The 16,965-nt window shown below is 43.9% G+C and overlaps 1 protein-coding gene across 3 annotated transcripts in view; it reads right to left on the minus strand.

Annotated features, from left to right (window-relative positions):
- The window catches only part of SDK1 (sidekick cell adhesion molecule 1), a 667,914-nt gene that overhangs the window by 79,705 nt on the left and 571,244 nt on the right, over positions 1–16,965 (minus strand). For all 3 annotated transcript variants that reach the window (XM_019542017.1, XM_019542016.1, XM_019542015.1), the window contains exons 26-29: positions 14,527–14,642; positions 13,755–13,944; positions 10,968–11,066; positions 1,316–1,510 (exon numbers count right to left, since the gene is read on the minus strand). In XM_019542017.1, the coding sequence (XP_019397562.1) occupies positions 1,316–1,510; positions 10,968–11,066; positions 13,755–13,944; positions 14,527–14,642 (600 nt within the window). The remainder of the gene's footprint in view (positions 1–1,315; positions 1,511–10,967; positions 11,067–13,754; positions 13,945–14,526; positions 14,643–16,965) is intronic.

Consider the following 16,965-nt stretch of genomic DNA (forward strand, 5'->3'; position numbering starts at 1 on the left):
AGTGTTACCAATTGAGCCAGAAGTTACTGTTACCTCTACATGAAGCATGGTTTACAAGATTATGGTGCTAGCAATTCCACCACTGATAGTCTCTGGCTGTGTCCACATGAGTGATGGACTGCATAGTTGTTACTGCACAGTCATTTACTACTTGCATAACCAAATACTAAATGACTGTGCAGTAGCCAGCATTACTGTGCAGTAGCTTCCCTACACATTTTTTCCAGCCACTGCTGTACAGTAGCAACAAGACACTGTGCAGCAGCTCGTTATTACTGCTCGGTAGCGTCATATCATGGTTAGTGTCTGCCAATGCTACTGCAGAGTAGCATCTCGTGTAGACATGCCCTCTTGGTCTGAATCAAATTCTTCTTAGGATACAAGCAGAAAAGCTGTTTTCCTGGCTGTCATCTTTGCAGTCCCAATCTAGAATATGAAAGTCAAACTGGGCTCTTTCTTGCTTGTGCATAAATGCCAGTAACAGATTATACAGACCAGATTTTGATATGCCTTATTCCTACAATATTTTGGGAGAATCTCTCGCCTACATACGTAACTACCTGGGATTCAGTTACACCTCTGCAACCATGCATTTTTTCCAGTTAGCTTGCACAGGTATATAAAAGACAACTCTGAGTTTGGAAAACAGTTAATCATTTTGTTAAGACATGTGCCAGAACAAGATCTGGATGGTTAAGTTACAGGTGCCCTGGCAGAACACATGAGAACCACAGGATGGAATAACAGAAATTTTTAGGGCAGGACTGAGCTGCAGGGTAGAGGTGAGTAGAAGAAGCCCACAAATGTCTGTTCTCATGCGTCTCTGCTAATCAGTATAGTTAATTCATTACCCTTCTTTCCTGAGACTGTAATGTTTCAGAAGAGAAGGAGAGACCTGAATGCAAAGATAGGAGTGTAGGAGGTTGCATATGGTCAGTACTGGTTTGCTGTATTCCCACAAAACAACAGACTGAGAGAGCTGTGCATTATAGGGGGTGGCTCTATTACCTCCTGAATGAGATTTGTGTCTGCTGCCAAGAAATGAGCCCTTCCATTCATACCCACTGTGCAGGTAGGCGCAATGTAAATCTATGAAGTGGATGGCTCAGCATGGCCTTGACTATATCCCAACATCATGCTCAGCCTCAGGTCATGTCAAGCTGTGTGCTCAGTGCCCACAGGGCAGTCACAAGTGGAGGGGCTTATTTTTCCACAGGGTCTCATTCAGGAGAGTGTGTAGACATACCCATACACTCCATTATACTCACTGTGCTTTTGAAGACATGACACTATTATAGCTGCAAGCATTACCTACCTCTCTTTTCCGTAGTGATCACTGTAGCTTCCAGGGGCTCCCCCCAGCCCTGTCTGGTCTTGGCAGAAGTCCGGAAGATGTATGCTGATTCCGGGTTGAGATCTGTAGCAGTGAACTGCCGGACTGTTGAGCCAACTTCCACTGTGGTGAACTTGTTGGGGCTGCTGTTTGCCAGGCGATAAGCGATTTGATATCCTAAATTCATGGCAACAAATGTGGAATACCAAAGGGAGAGAAGGAGGCTTAGGTTTGTTTTTCAATCTTTTAGTTGGGGGGAGGGGAGTAGAAATGCCAAGACTGTTAGTGCATCTTAATTACTAATTTGAAAGCAAAACAAAGCACTTTGCTTCTTTTTGTGTCTACTAGCTGAGTTTTATAACAACTCCACCCCCAGTCAGATGCCGTACATTATCAGGGAAATTACACACATGGTGATGAATGGAAGGGCTTTCTCGGTAGTAATCCACTGGAAAACTTCTTTTACTTTTCATCCTTCATAAGAACGAGCTATGAACACAGATTCATCTTTCCTGAGCGTATTTGTACATCGAGAGAATGACAGAGGAACCAGAGTCTACACAATTGATTTCAACAAAGCAAGTCAGTTCAGGGAAACTAATTCTCTCTCGACACCAATCCCTACCTCAAACGCACACACTTCTGGCATGTGGAGCAGAGCCTGCTGATTGAGAATCCTTTAAAATACGGTGCATACAGATTATTCGGGCAGTTTAACAGTCACATCACTCATGCAGTTAATTCTTGCAACCGCTGCTTGCAGTCATCCTTTCCTGTCCACTTGTAGATCCACACTTAATGCTCGAGCTGACATAGTGACTTTTTTTTTTTTTAACAGTAGAAATGAAAGTGTAGCCATAATGGTCCAGAAATTATGCAAAAGGCAAGGATTTCTTAGGGTGATATCTTTTATTGGACCAACTACGTGGTCAAGATAATGTTAGACAAGCTTTCAAACTTGTCCTGAAGACCTGAAGTGAGACCGGAGGAAGAATGTCTTGCATTCAAATGCCTGTCTAGCTCTATCCCAGCTACATTGTTGGTCCATTAAAAGATATCACACTAAGAAATCCTTTGCTTCTTGCTGCTTCTTTTTTTAAAATCATTCAGTGTTCCTGCTCTTCTCTCCACTGCAGGAAACCGCAGGCTGCGAGGTCCTCTTGGAACAATATCCTTTTGCCACTTAATAGTCAGTTTAGTAGAGAGCTCTGTAGACACTAATCTCCATTCAAACCATCCCATAGTTATGAGTTTATAGTTTATCACACATTATTAATGATCCAACTGTGCAAACTAGCAGGTCCAGAGTTCTCACACGCCACAAAAGAAAATGGCCCCCCAAAGAGAAAATGCCAAATGTTCAAAACCATTCTGGAAATAAAGCAACTGCATCAGACTCTTTTCTGGAGCTGGTTGGCAACTTTCAGTCCAGCTGCTACACTCCAAAATCAATTGCTACTAGAACTGGCGTGGTGCTTTGTTATGAAGCTGAATAAAGTCAGGACTGTTAAATGCTTTATGAAGTTGCACAGGAGAAGGCAGCAGCCAAAAAACCACCCTCAACAAAACAGCTGAATTCAGCCATGCCTGAGTTCTGCCAACCCTCTGCTCATCTTTTGAACTACAAAGAGGTCTGCAGAGACAAAAGATCCATTTTTTTCCCGCTGGACTTTATAACCTAATGATTGTTTGAACTCCCACCAAACCTTGGCTACATTAAGAGCAGAGGGAGCCAAATATGGAGCGTTTCATATGCGAAGGTCAGCTCATGGAAAATGAAGGACGTTGGCCTAACTGGACATTGGGAAATAGTGATGGGAAATAATTCCCACTGAGAAACTACACTGATCCTCATAATCATGCTAGCAGAAGAAGGCAATGAGCAGAGAGTTCACATGCTTTTTCTGGGTAAACTATTTGTGTATGCATGTGTATTCTCCCGTGAACAGTAGAATTTAATTGGGATACAGATGGTGTTAATTGTGTGTGGTGGTGCTAATGAATGACTCTCTTTTCCTTAAATTTCCTTGTCTTTTTTTTCTTTGGCGGCAATAAGGGAAGTAGTGGTGAAAGTTAATGGTGGGGAATTGAAAACTAATATCCTAAGGTGCTGTGAGCCAAGGTTTGTGGCTATACCCACACTTGGGTAAGAAGGCCATTTATCATTGGTATTCAAGTGATATTCAACTGATCTCAGCCCAGGCTGAAGCAATGCAGCTGCAGATGACAGATTGGAAAGCCAATATTCTCAAGCTTAAGTTAGGCATCTCAATAAGCAATGACATTTTCACAGCACCTATAGCTCCAGCTGCCATCACAAGGAGTGATGCGAGTACATGGCACATCTTCACGCTGAACATTCACGTTACGCTTCACATTGAGCATTTAGGTGCCTAAATATAGATTTAACCTTGATTTGCCAACCCAGTTTTGAAACTTTTGGCCGTAGACTAGAGAATAACCTGAATGATAGGGGTACTTTGTTGGGGAAGGTTTCATGAGCATGGGGCTCTGTACTGCCACGGTTAAACAGTTTTTGGTACCTAAAGCTACCCTGAGTACCTTTACGCTACAGTTGGCAACGTGTATATACTCTTATAATAACTTTTTCACAGCTCACTGGCTAACATTAGGTACTTAACTAAGATTTTCAAAGCCTGCGAACGCTCACAGCTCCTAGTGGAGTATCAGGATGCAGCCAACTGTGAACATTTTAGCTGTACACGTTTCAGAAAAGCACGTATAATGTAGTGCCGTCTACCTCCATGTCAGCTCTCCCAGACATCCATTTCAGACTCATCACTGTGGGACTTCTGCAACTTTAATAGTACAGAACTTTATTCCCAAGATCGCCTTGAAGAGGAGGAAGGCACGTATTAAGGGCTTTTCTGCTTATGTACATATGCAGAAAACAGAACTGAGAATAAAGGCACGGGCTAACCCTACCTCCCTTCACCCGCAAAAGAAAAAATAAAGGAGAGGAATTGCATTGAAGGAAATCATACAACAGCAGGAGAAGTGCAGGAAGAGGCAGCTGAGACAGCTCGAGAAGCATGAAAAGAGAAGATAAGACCAAATAAAGGAGAAAGATCAAGTCCTGGAGGGAAACGTGGAATATTAAGAGAAAGGAAAACGTAATCTGCATCCTTGTTAAAGGGTAAATATGTTATCAAGGGCAAAATCACTGTTGGTCACTCTCCCCACCTTTAACTATAAAATATACTTGTAAATATAAGAAGTGAATGTAAGGAAAAAAATGCATTGCTAAATGGCAACTCTCAAGTCTAATTATAAAAAAGATGTACAAATTAGTCACCAAAAAAAATCTAAATACAGGGATCATAACAATAGGTTGTGTAGAATGAATTCTCACTACCTTCCAGTGCTTCTAAGCAACCTGAAAAATGTACGAGCCATCATCGCTCTCATTTAGTCTCTGTCGTATTTGCTGTGCTGGCTGATGATCTAGGAAACTATCTTCCCTCCCTTTCTTTATTTTTGGTGGTGCAGCTGAAGTCTCGGTGTTATCTCTTGGACGCCTTCATGCCATCCTCTTGCTCTTACCTCCCAAACGACTAAAAGATATTTGGAACCTGCCCCTCAGTCCCTTGGGTCACTTGCTTATATCATTATCCTTGGATGATTCAGGCATCCAAGACATGCTGTCATAAAGAGCAATTCTTGTCTCGTTTTTGAGTAACACTGTAGATATGACCAACAGGGTGTGGAGACAGGAGTATTTAAGCCATGGTCTAAGCTTAGTTAACAATTAAGGTTAAAGTGAGCTCAAAATGGTAAAATTACTAGGTTGTGAATTTTAGCAACAGAAGATGGAAGAATGCAGGAAGTGTTTGGTGAACTCAAACACGGCAAATCAATAGAGGTAAATGGAAAGAGTTCAAAGAGAAATTAATGTATGCTCCAGGGCTAGAAGAAGCAAAGTAGCAATAAAAGTGATAGCATTTAGAAAGGCTCTGTAGATGAACAGGAAAACTCAGAAGGCAACAAAGGATAAGAGAGAGTCATAGAAATCTCGCACAGAGGAGAGCTGGAAAGATTATTGAATGAAGGCAGCAAAACTAGAAGGAAAACTTAAGAACAGGATAAAAATAAATTATGCCAACTGAGTCAGGTGCAGAGGAGGGCTGACTACAAGGGCGAATAGCAGAATAAAGAGTCTCTCTCAACTTTCTTCAGCCTAGGAAAATGAGAGGGGATATGAATACATGAGGGAGGTAAACATCAGAAAGGGGAAAGAACTTTTTAAGATAAGGGGCAATGATCGCACAAAGTAAATGGGTATAAGCTGACCATGAACATATTTAGGCTGGAAATTAGCAGCAGATTTCTGACCAACGGAGTAGCAAAACTCTGGAACGGCTTTCCAACAGGAACAGCAAGAGACAAAAAACACGACTAGTTTTACGACACAGCTCGATCGGTCTGTGAAAGATGATGGGATGCAGTTGCCAGTGATAACAGGAATCACACTTCATAACCCAGAAGGATACTTCAAGTCCTATGTACATGGATTATTATGGGAGAAAGACTTTTACAGACAAAGAACACAAGGTCACGAATGAAAGATTAAAAGCTTTAAGAGGTGGCTGGACGAATTCTTCAGGAAGATGAATGAGGGTGATTTCTTGATGAAGCACCCGGAGAACTGTAAGGTCTTGTGACCCCGGTTCTACTCCTCTCCCGTACTGTATAGGACCCAGCACCCATTCCTGTCCTTAGGAGCCTTTGGATCAGGCTTATGGCACATCAAACAAATAGATGAATTCTCTAGGACCTCATCGTTTAATTAAAATGGTGCTTGTTTTTGCCTTAGCATCTTTTGTTTTGATTTTGTTTTTGCAAGCAGTCTTACAGGCCTGCATCTTCTGAACTGAATAAAAGGCAGCCAGTTAAGATGCCTGTTAAATGTTAGGTCATTGTAACACAGTGACTTTATTCCCCAAAAGGAACAGGCAGGGGGACGATGACACGCAATGAATACTAAAGGAGCTTTCAGGCTCATCACGATACGCAGCCCTTCAGACCTGACATCGCTGGCCCATGTGGCTCTGGTACATCATAGAGACAAACACTGATTAATATGTCACCGGAGTTAGGAAAGGCTGAATGATATTGGGAGGTTACAGCCTGCCCGGTGCAGCCACAATCCAAGTGTGTTGATTTTACCGTGTAGCTGTTTAAGGGCTGCTGGGGGGCGGGGGGTAGCATGTACACCAATGCAGCTTAGGAACAAAATACAAATTTGCAAATGTGGGATTACATCCAATTCTGCGTCTAATTCCCAGTGAGATTCTCACAGAGTTTTGCAATAAGCTTCAGGTAAATGTTAGGCACAAGGGTACCACGAGGAATACTAACCAGGAGTTCTCATTCCCCAGGAACGCTCGCAGCGAGGAACAGCACATGCCCATAGTAATGCTTCACTTTATTTTAATAGCATTTAAAAAAACTGCATGGGTTGGTAGGTGGATCACAGCAAGGAAGGTAGAGAAGGGACTCAGGTGGTGACTGAAATGCTCCCAAAAGGGGAGTTGGAACTATCTACCAGGTCTCCACAGTAAAATATTTAAACACACAAACAACTAGTTCTCCCTCTAGGTACCTGCCAGTGTTTCTTGCTGCTAATCTCTCTCTGAAATGCTAGAACATGTTTTGATATAGATTATAAAATCGCTAGCTGCAAAGGTGCTCGCGTACTCAGAGGGCAAAACTAGCAGAGCAGGAACATTGATTCAAAGGCTTAAATTTACTCTTGCAAATAGGTATTTTCTTATTCCAGCCTCACTGGTGGGCGACAGGGCAACCTCCAGAATTACATTAACCTGTTTTTGCCAACATTTCCAGTTCAATGCATTTGGCTGTGGTGGGTACAAATGCGTTCTGAACATTCATTCACGTAATGCGATTTAAAAAGGCAATACAGGAAAAAGAGCTAAACTTGTAGCCTTCATTTCCCTACAGGGTTAGGGTATGACTTGGGTTTTCCAGCTCTCAGTATGAGATGCTGCTTTCCTACCAGGCACTGGAGAAATATCCTAGGTGGGTGTTTCTTACCCTTTCACTCTGACAACTGGTGAACCTAAATGTGGTTATTAATGTATCATTCATAAAACAAAGGTGGAGAAAGACACTCAAGAGGCTGCCTTCAGCACACCCAGGGAGCGGTTAGGTGAGATTCCCCAGGACAAAATTCTAATGGAAAAAGGAGTTCAGGAGAGCTGGGCGCATCTAGCACACAGTCCCAAAGACACAGCAGCAAAGTAATTTGATGTGGAGAAAAGGGGGAAAGAGACTACTGCAGTTATGTCTGAAACCCTTTAACGCCCTGCAAATCAGAAAGAAATCATAGAAAAAGTGCAAACAAGGACACATCGGCAAGGTCGATTATAAAATAACAGCACAAACCTGTAGGGACAGCAACGTACAGAATCATTTACAACTTGAAAGGGCCATGAAAGGCAGTAAGGTAAGCAGAGAAGTAAGAGAAAAATATAGGTCCATTAGTTAATAAGGAAGATGAGCAAATAACAGATGGCAGAGAGAAGGCTGAAATGCTCAATGCTTTTTTTGCTTCAGTCTTCACAGAAAAAGTTAATTGTGACCAGATGTTTAAACACAATTAAAATGAATAACAACAGGGATCCGAACGCAGACCAGAATAGGCAGAGAACAGGTTAAAGACTATTTAGAGAAGTTAGATGCATTCAAGCCAGCAGGGCATATTGAGATTTACCCAAGAGCACTAAAGGGATTCACTGAAGCAATCTCTGAACAATTAGCAATTCTCTTCAAGACCTCCTGGAGGACAGGAGAAGTCCCAGAAAACTGGAGAGTAGCAAAGAAAGAAAAGAAGGACCTGGGGAATTAAAAGACCAGAAAGATCCCGGTACACATTATTAAGCAATCAATTTGTAAGCAACTAGGGGGCTAATAAAGAGATAAGAAAACAGCCAAGAGATCGTGTCAAACTAATTTATTTTTTTGACTGGGCAACTGCCTTAGTGGATGCGGGAAGGAGGAGATGTCATATAGCCTGACTTTAGTAAGGCTTCTGATACACTCCCACATGACATTCTCATAAGCAAACTAGGTAAATATGTTCAAACTGAAATTATTATAAGATGCATGCACCACTTGTTTGAAAACCCCGATCAAAAAGTTGTAACCAATTATTCACTGACAAACAATGAGGATGTATGAAGAGCAGCCCTGCAGAAATGTGTCACAGGTCTGGTTCAGTTCAATTTTTTGATAGAATAGCTAGTCCGCTTGTAAAATCTGCAGATGACACCAAGCTGGGAAGGGATGCAAGCGCTTCAGAGGAGAGGATCAGAATTCAAAATGATCATGATAAATTGGAGAAAGGGTCTGAAATCAATAAGATAAAATTCAATAAAGGCAAGTGCAAGTGCTTCATTTAAGGGGAAGGAAAAAAAAAATCAAAGGTACAACTACAAAATGGGGAGCAACCAATTAAACAGCAGTACAGCCAAAAAGGACCTGATGGTTATGGGAGATCACATACCAGTGTGAGTCAGCAATGTGATGGTATTGCAAAAAGAGTCCAATCTCATTCTGGGATGTATTAAAAGTAAAGTTTCATGTAAGACAAGGAGGCAAAATTATTTCACTCCAGTCAGTACCGGTGAGGCTGCGGCTGGAGTTCTGTGTCCAGTCTGGGGCAGTGATCTTTAAGGCCCCTGCCATGTATTACATCTGTTACACCATTAACCTGTTAATCATGCAATAAATTTAAACCAGCCACACATGCAAAGTAATTATTGCACCATAAAAATGTCCATCCAGCTATAAAGAGAGCCAATGGGCTACAAAGACAGTACTTGAAAACCTTTAATGATATAGATAGCCGATTTCTATCCAGCTTCAGTCTGAACATGTGGTGGGGCCCTAAGATGTTTACAAATTGAGGAGCATCAGGAGGAGAGGGGGAAGAAGGATAAAAGGGTTTGAAAATCTGATTCTGGAAGAAAAGCAGAAACAAATTGGGTTTGTTCAGCTTTGCAAAGATAAGACTGAGGCAGAGGTAGCCACAATAAACCATTTCCAGCATGTAACATGAAGGCTCTAATTCCAGTATCCATCAAGGATAGAACTGGGATGATCCGTTTGACTTGCTGCAAAGGAGATTTAGGTTAGATACTAGGAAAAAAGGTATTAATGCTTAGTCAAGCGCTAGAGTGGAGCTTATGGAGCCCCCAGCACTGGAGGCTCCAATGAACAGGTTAGGGACAGCGAAGATTTACTTCATCCTGCCTCAGAGCTGGGGGATGGACTAGGTGATTTCTTGAGGTCCCCTCCAGCTCCACCTTTCCAAAGCGCCCCTCCATGTTAGCTCCTGTAGTGCACAGCAGCCAACCAAGAATGGGTCCCAACCGTACGTGTGCAAGTGTGGAATTAAAGAAAGTTTTTGTCCTAAAGACTTTGCATTTGAACTAGACCAAGGTGAGCAGCTGGGGTTTTCCCTAAAAGTTCTCTGGTTGAAATCCTAGTTCCCACTTGAAGCAAGCAGAAAGGACAAAAGGTGCCTTTAAAAAAAAAACCAAACTAACAACCCCAAACTGCAGGAATACACGGCACGGTTCTGTCTTTGACTACTGCCAAGTTAACTACTGCCAAGTTTCATGCAAACCCTTTTTTCCTTGTGTTTAGGAGATCCCTGAACAGCTGCCTCTAGATCACATCTGATGACTTTCCTGCTGCTGCTTCAGGTGCTAGAATATCATCACACAAGTACTTTGGGCTACTGCACACCTGAGCAAACACTTTATATAGCTCCTGTATCAAGATTTTATCATAAGGCAAAAAATAATAATAATAATAATAAAAAAAAAATGCCCGTTATTTAAAGGACCACGGTCGACTTAGTAAAACCTCAACCATGGATCCATCTTAAAACTATTCTAAAACTATGGGAAATGATTGCAGAAGTCTAAATGCAAACCCAAAGTACACCAATGCCAAGGAACAAAAAGGAAAGCACAGAGGCAGCGGAGTCTAAGAATGAGCTCAAACCGAGAAGTCAACCTGAAGGATAGGGTACAAGGAAGGTGATAAGATTCTTCAGTCTTGTCATTGAGTTGGCTCCTGCTATTCCCCTTGATGAAAAGCCAATTGTGAGTTAACTCCTTGGGATCTGACAGATGGTATTCTTCAAAGAAAAGCGATAAAACATGAAAAATACATACTACTAAAACTTCGGCACAACCTGGCATCGTGAAGGGAAAAATAAACAACTCTCCCATGCCTTAGATTCCCAGGCAACTTGCCAAATGCTCATCCCCACTGTATACAAAGCAAAACCAGATGGAAACGTGGATGACAACTGACACACAGTGCCATGACCTGGAAGATGCATCTGACTCAGAGAAATGTGCAACCAGAGGCTTACAACGGTGCTATATTAGTTGCGTATCATTCCACTGACCCTTCCAAGCCCTCGCCATTGGGTACCATGTTTTTCGGCAGTGTTTGTTTTCAGCAACTAGCAGGCTTGGATGTGCTTTCCAATACTAAAAGCAAGAGGAAGAAAGAGCAGAAGTGTCTCTTGCGACAGCCGTGGCATTGGGAAATTTAAATTCTGCTTCCTTCTTACCCAGAATAATTCCATTGGGCTCCTCTGGGGGCTGCCATACAATCCGTACTGATGTCAGTCTCACCTCGGGGAACACCAGCCTCACAGGCGGCCCAGGAGCTAAAAGGAAGAACAGAGATCGTGAATGCAGATGTGTGTTAAAGGGTAGAGGTTGCAGCCATGTTGGTCTAAGGACATAGGCAGACAAGGTTCTTTGGGTAAATCCGATCTCTTTAATCAGACCAAGGAAGAGCACAGACCAACTGCAGATGCTTCTTCAGCCTGATGAAGGGTGTTTCCAAAAGCTTGCAAAGAAGGATTTTTTCCAACTATTTGACCTGGTCTAATAAAAGATCAGATTTACCCAAAGAACCTTGTCTGCCGATGCATGTTACAGGACATACTAGTTCTAAAAGGTGTTTCTTGTTTACAGGGGTTTTGGTTGCAGCTGTGTTGGTCTAAGGATGTAGGCAGGCAAGGTTCTTGAGCAGATGTGATATCTTTTATTAGACCAACTGAGTAGCTGGAAAAAAGTTCTTAGCAAGCTTGTGGATGCAATCACCCTTCTTCAGGCATAGGGAGTGAACAGCAGAGACTTCCTATGCCTTAAGAAGGGTGACTGTGCCTAAAAGCATGCTACGAACTTTTTTCCAACTACTCAGTTGGTCTAATAAAAGATATCGCATCTACCCAAAGAATGGGCTTCCAAGGGAGGTGGTGCTCTCGCCTACCTTGGGGGTCTTCAAGAGGAGACTGGACAAGAACCTGGCTGGGGTCGTCTGACCCCAGCGCTCTTTCCTGCCCAGGGCAGGGAATTGGACTCGATGACCTGAGGTCCCTTCTGACCCTAACGTCTATGAAAACTTGCCTTGCTTGTTTAAAGTTTATTCTGCTCACTTCAAGAAGAAGTCAGCCCAAGCAGTATCTAACCCATACTGCAGAGATAGCTGGGAGCTTAAGATGCACTCTCTAGACTCTCTGGGTCTCCCTATGTAAGGCTGAATTTCTCCAGCACCCTAGAAGAGTGAGTGATACTGCAACCGCACATCCAAAAGTGTTTCTCTGCACCTGCAAAAATGTGTTTACGAGGATGTTTTGACAAATGAGTTCTGACCCCTGGGAGAATTCGCTCCTAACCGGATAGCTGAGAATCTCGCCGAGCCAATCAGATTACTCCCCGCACTGAAGTCACTATACAACTGATTATATAGAAGAAGAGAGATGCTGAGCCACCTTTACAGAGAGAGATTACATGTCAGCTTAATCCACTTCATGCCTGTTGAAAGTGAATAATATCCTCTACCCACGTCAACAGCCCTCGCTCGGAGCTCCCCCCCGACCGTACATGTGCGTTCGGAGCACCTGAGCCTGAGCACAGGCACCCTGTCAGGTCAGAAGCACATTAGCACAGCCGGCTGGCAGCCACTTTGCCCAGCTCCGGTTCACAAGGTGAGTTTATGCTAATTCACACATATGCAGCCGCCAAATTTCCCCTTAAGCACAAATCCCACCTGTACCGTCACTGATGATACTTTTAATTAAATTGAACTGAGAGGAGACACAACATGTTTATGTCGGGAGTACGGAGATGGAAGAACAATTTGTGTCATTTGCCAACATGCACGTTAGGAGGGAACTGCTATAATGGGCTTGTCTTTGAGAAACAGCCTTAAATATTTCTCATTACATCCCAGTTTATGCAATTCAGTGAATGTTCTCTTTCTCTGTTGGGTTTTCCGACAATCATCTCCTCTCTGCCTCTTCTCTCTGAAAAAGGCCAACTCGCTACACTGCCACTGGTTTGGGAGAACGACTAAAGTAGCGATGGGGGGTTATTGCCCTCCACTTGCGAGCAAGGCACATCCTCGCTGCTTCACAGAAAACACTGCAGGAAATACTTTTTTAAGTCAGAAGTCTGAGCGTGTTTTCAGACCAACACAATTACTCCACTAAAGACGCTTATGGAAACTCACAGTTATTTATTTTCTGCTGGGAACCCCTGGATCCAAAAGGGGGTTGAGTTCTGATTCTTTTTATTATTACTATTAGGAGCAATAAAAAAAGCCTCCTACTGACACATGCATTATCCTCTGTTTAATACGAAAAATGTACAGAAGCTGAGGAGCTAACCTTTAAGTGTTTGACATCTGCAAAGTGGAATAAAAAAACCCCATTTTACTGCTGATTTAAACTTCAGTGAAATACAGCCAGCAGGAACGCTTTTGCCAGCAGACAAGTTAAAGCAGAACCGGGGGCTAACTCGAGTCCTTTCAAAACATCAAACTGCACTTAGGAAGCCATAAGTTCATAGGAAGCATTGGAGGGAATGACAAAGGGAAGGCTACATGGTCATTTTTCAAAGGTCAGTATCTTATTCTTTTGTAGAAGTCTGGGAATGGATTACCGCAGTAGCACGCTCCACATCTCCTTCAGGTCCAATCAGGGCTAGATTTGTTTATTGCTTCCCATTACCAACAGTCTTTTTTTACTGCTATGATTGAAGTTCAGTAAGAGTACATAATTGGGTTGTAAAAACTCTCTTCAGGGTGGAGCTATCTGCATCAGTTTTCAGAACAGAAGCATTTTTTTTTTTGGTCAATTTGGGAGGGGAAAAAAAATGCTTTTCAGTTTCGGAGCCAAATGTTCAACAACGGAGTGGGGCTGATTTGTACCAGTTGAGGATCAGCTCATGTAAGCAATTCTAAATGCTACCACTCGGGGCTAGGTTTTTACACTTGAAGAATGAAAGCAGCTTTCATTTGAAACAGAAATGCATGGAAAACATACATCAGTGATCCATAAGCTCACCATCATCCTTGGTCCTCTCTACGACTGGAGGAGAACTGGGCACCCCATCTCCAATCCGAGTGAATGCCAGTACCTGAATCTCATAAAGCACGTATTTTCGCAAGCCGGCCAGCAGATGAGATTGGGTGTGGTTACCTCTCACGATTTGGCTCTTTAGTTCAGAGTCCAGGTCTTTTGCCCTATAGAGAATCTGCAGAGCAAATGCATAAAAGTCCAGTCAAGTAATGATCAAAAGGATGAGAAAAAAAGGGTGCACGTTGTAGTTCTTTGTGTTCTTGAAACACAAAGTAATAGTTTCACAACCGCACTTTTCTGAGTGAGGTGACAAAGTAAGCCTGCCAGCATGAGCATGGCTTTGTATAATTCAGAGGGTAAGATATGAACCGTCACTGGATACCTACGGGAAATCACTGAAACTACAAACTTGAAACTGAAAGTTTATGAATGTTCAAAGACAGAGAACATTATTAATGCCCCTCCAGTTCTGCTGGGGACCGTGCCCACATCTCTGATGTCTTCAGGCTGAACACTCTGCAGTGACCTTCTGAGTAATGGCTCAAGTCTGGGGCTGCCTAGTCCACAATTTTGACGGATGAGCTTTTCTAACCCAGTGAGATCGGGTGATCACGTGTCTGGAAAAACAGCCCATTTTTTAACACTCCTCCAAAAGTGAATTAACATGCATCTTGTCCAGACGAAACAACAAGGGGGGGGGGGGGGAGTACCACCCAGGCATTAAAGATCAGGAAAGCACGACACTTCCGCTGTGCACCTTGTAGCCTAAGATGAGACCGTTCTGCTCTGGCTCAGGAACTGCCGTCCATGTCAACAGGATCTGAGTGGAGCTCACTGCTTCGGCAGACACGTTCTCGGGTGGGGCAGAAGGAACTGCAATCAGAGAAGGAAAACACTTTTTGCATCATCTGCTCCATCCCCTTCCCCTCTCAGGACTGTTCTCTGACAAACACTTGCTCTTCTCCTAACCAGTTGAGCCTTAAATTTTCCTTAAGAGACCACTCCGCAGCTGAGAGACATCAGACCGTTTTTCTCCACTACTCACCCTAGCTTTTAACTTTCTTACTTTATCCCATTATCCCTAGTTCTGTTCTTCCTTCTCCTCAACCTAATTTCCCCTAATTCACCTTGCAGACCAAGATGCTGGGGAACCATTAAAAATTCTGCATTGAGGAGAGTCCCTGCTTTGGTACAAGGTTTGGTTTATTAAAAAACAATAACAGAAAAGGAGACTGGGATTTAAATATTTGGCAGTCTGAATACTTTGCAGTGATTAGAACTGAATTAATATTGGGTTAACATCAATCTCTATCACTTACATCTCTGTTTCACACATGTTTTATTTCCCTGTGCTAAAAGCTTGAAATCCTTATGAACGGGGAGTTCATCTTAAGGTACAATCTGTTCCAACAAGAAGTTTTATGCCTGCCATCCCCCCTATATTATTCAAAGGAAATTATAGCATTGTGTTTAGAGTTAAGGATAATTTCAACCTTCGGACTGAGCTCAGACCTCCAGATATATTATGAATTGCTCCATCCTGTAAGCCTTTTGATTAGGCTGAAGTATTCAAAATAAGATTGCTACGGGTACACAGAAGTGAAAGGTATCTTGGGGATCTGCAGGGGACTCTTTATAGATCTTTACGTGCCTCTTTTGCTTAGGGCCTTGTTACACAGTAAATTTAGGCAGCTTCTGGAGCGCTTATGCTCTGGACAGGCTGAACATTAACATCTTTTAAGTGGTTTAAAAACACTCATCATTTGGCTTACAGTTACACCACTCCAGGCAGGATTACCTCCCATCTGCTCCTGTTCCCTTACTGCATGGTCACTTCCCACAGCTATTCCACCCAAATTGAAGTCCTCCGGTATCCCAGAATGCTCTGAGCTCCAAGGGGCCTAACCTTTTTTTCTCCGGAGCTCAAGTGGTGCCTGCCAGCCTGCACCCCGCCAGCTGGGCTGCTGGCCAGGCACCGCCTGAGCAATAAGGTGCCCAATCCTTTTTCCCCCAGAGTATCTGGCAGCCACAGTGCCTTCCACCACTGCCTGGACCAGCTCTGCTCCTGTTGGTGGTCGAGTGGAAAGTGGGCATTGCCTGAACTCTGGAGAAAAAAGGATCAGGCCCCTCAGAGCAAGTGAGCTCCACAGCTGCAGCCTTGCAGGGTCAGGATCAAAGTAATCAAGATTAGACCTGGAGCCCGGAAGCCAGATCCAGAAAAGTGGGTCCAAGGCTAGAAGGCCCAGCTAGAGAAAAGGGGAAGAGGTCAAGAAGGCCCGGGCCCTGATAAGGGAGTGATTGTACAGTAACACCTGCAAGACATGGGTACGGCTGTAGGGGAGGTCAGCCCTTAAGGCTACAGGGGCCCTGGGGCGCAGGCAGGCCAACAGAGCCCACCAGCCTGGGAGCAGGACCAAGACCAGCAGGGTCTGGGAGGACCGGCTGGAGGCCAGAAGTACTGGGGCTCACCCTAGGGCCCTTAGGCATCCTCCCTTTTGATCAAAGAAGTAAATCAAGGCACGACAGGTAAGTGAGAAGGGGAGGGCACCCTAGAGCTGGAGCAGGGCAAGGGTCTCATGGTCACCAGGGGGAATCACGGCCACCACTGGAACCTGAACCTTTGCTACACCGGGCTTAAGCTTGGCGGTCTCACTCTCGGTGTGGAGCTGCTGTGTCAGTGCGACCAGAGAGCCCCCGGGAAGCTGCTTCCCCGGGTCTCTCTGGTCTCCCTGAAACTAGCACAGCGGTGGGTGCAGCGGCTGGGTCCTGCCCCCACTCAGCAAGCCTCTGGTGGCAAGTCACAGCTATGCAGGCGAAGGCCAGTCAGAGCAGGTTTTCTGCCTTACCGCGTGACTGCGCCGCAAAGCCGAACGACACTAAGCCGATTAACATTTGCGCAGCTTACAGCATAAAGTCTAACAAGGCCCTAGTTTTCCAAATGCTGTTATTCAGGCTTACGAACCTCAAAACGCCACTGGAACTGATGGCAGTGCAACGAGAACCGGATCCTCTTCCACCTAACAGACACTTAAGCAGATGGAGGCACCTAAATGCAATCTTATTCCACCTTGCTCAAGTCCCTGAAAATCCAGCAGCCCAGCTACTTTCGTCCCATGCTGTCTTCTAAGCCTCAGAACTAAATACTAATCATTCAAAAGCAGTGAGACGAGGAAGGGCCCTCCTACATTTTGCACTG

The sequence above is a fragment of the Crocodylus porosus genome, unplaced genomic scaffold (genome assembly GCF_001723895.1).
Source record: "Crocodylus porosus isolate Cpor-Errol unplaced genomic scaffold, CroPor_comp1, whole genome shotgun sequence".
In the NCBI taxonomy this organism is placed as follows: Eukaryota; Metazoa; Chordata; order Crocodylia; family Crocodylidae; genus Crocodylus; species Crocodylus porosus.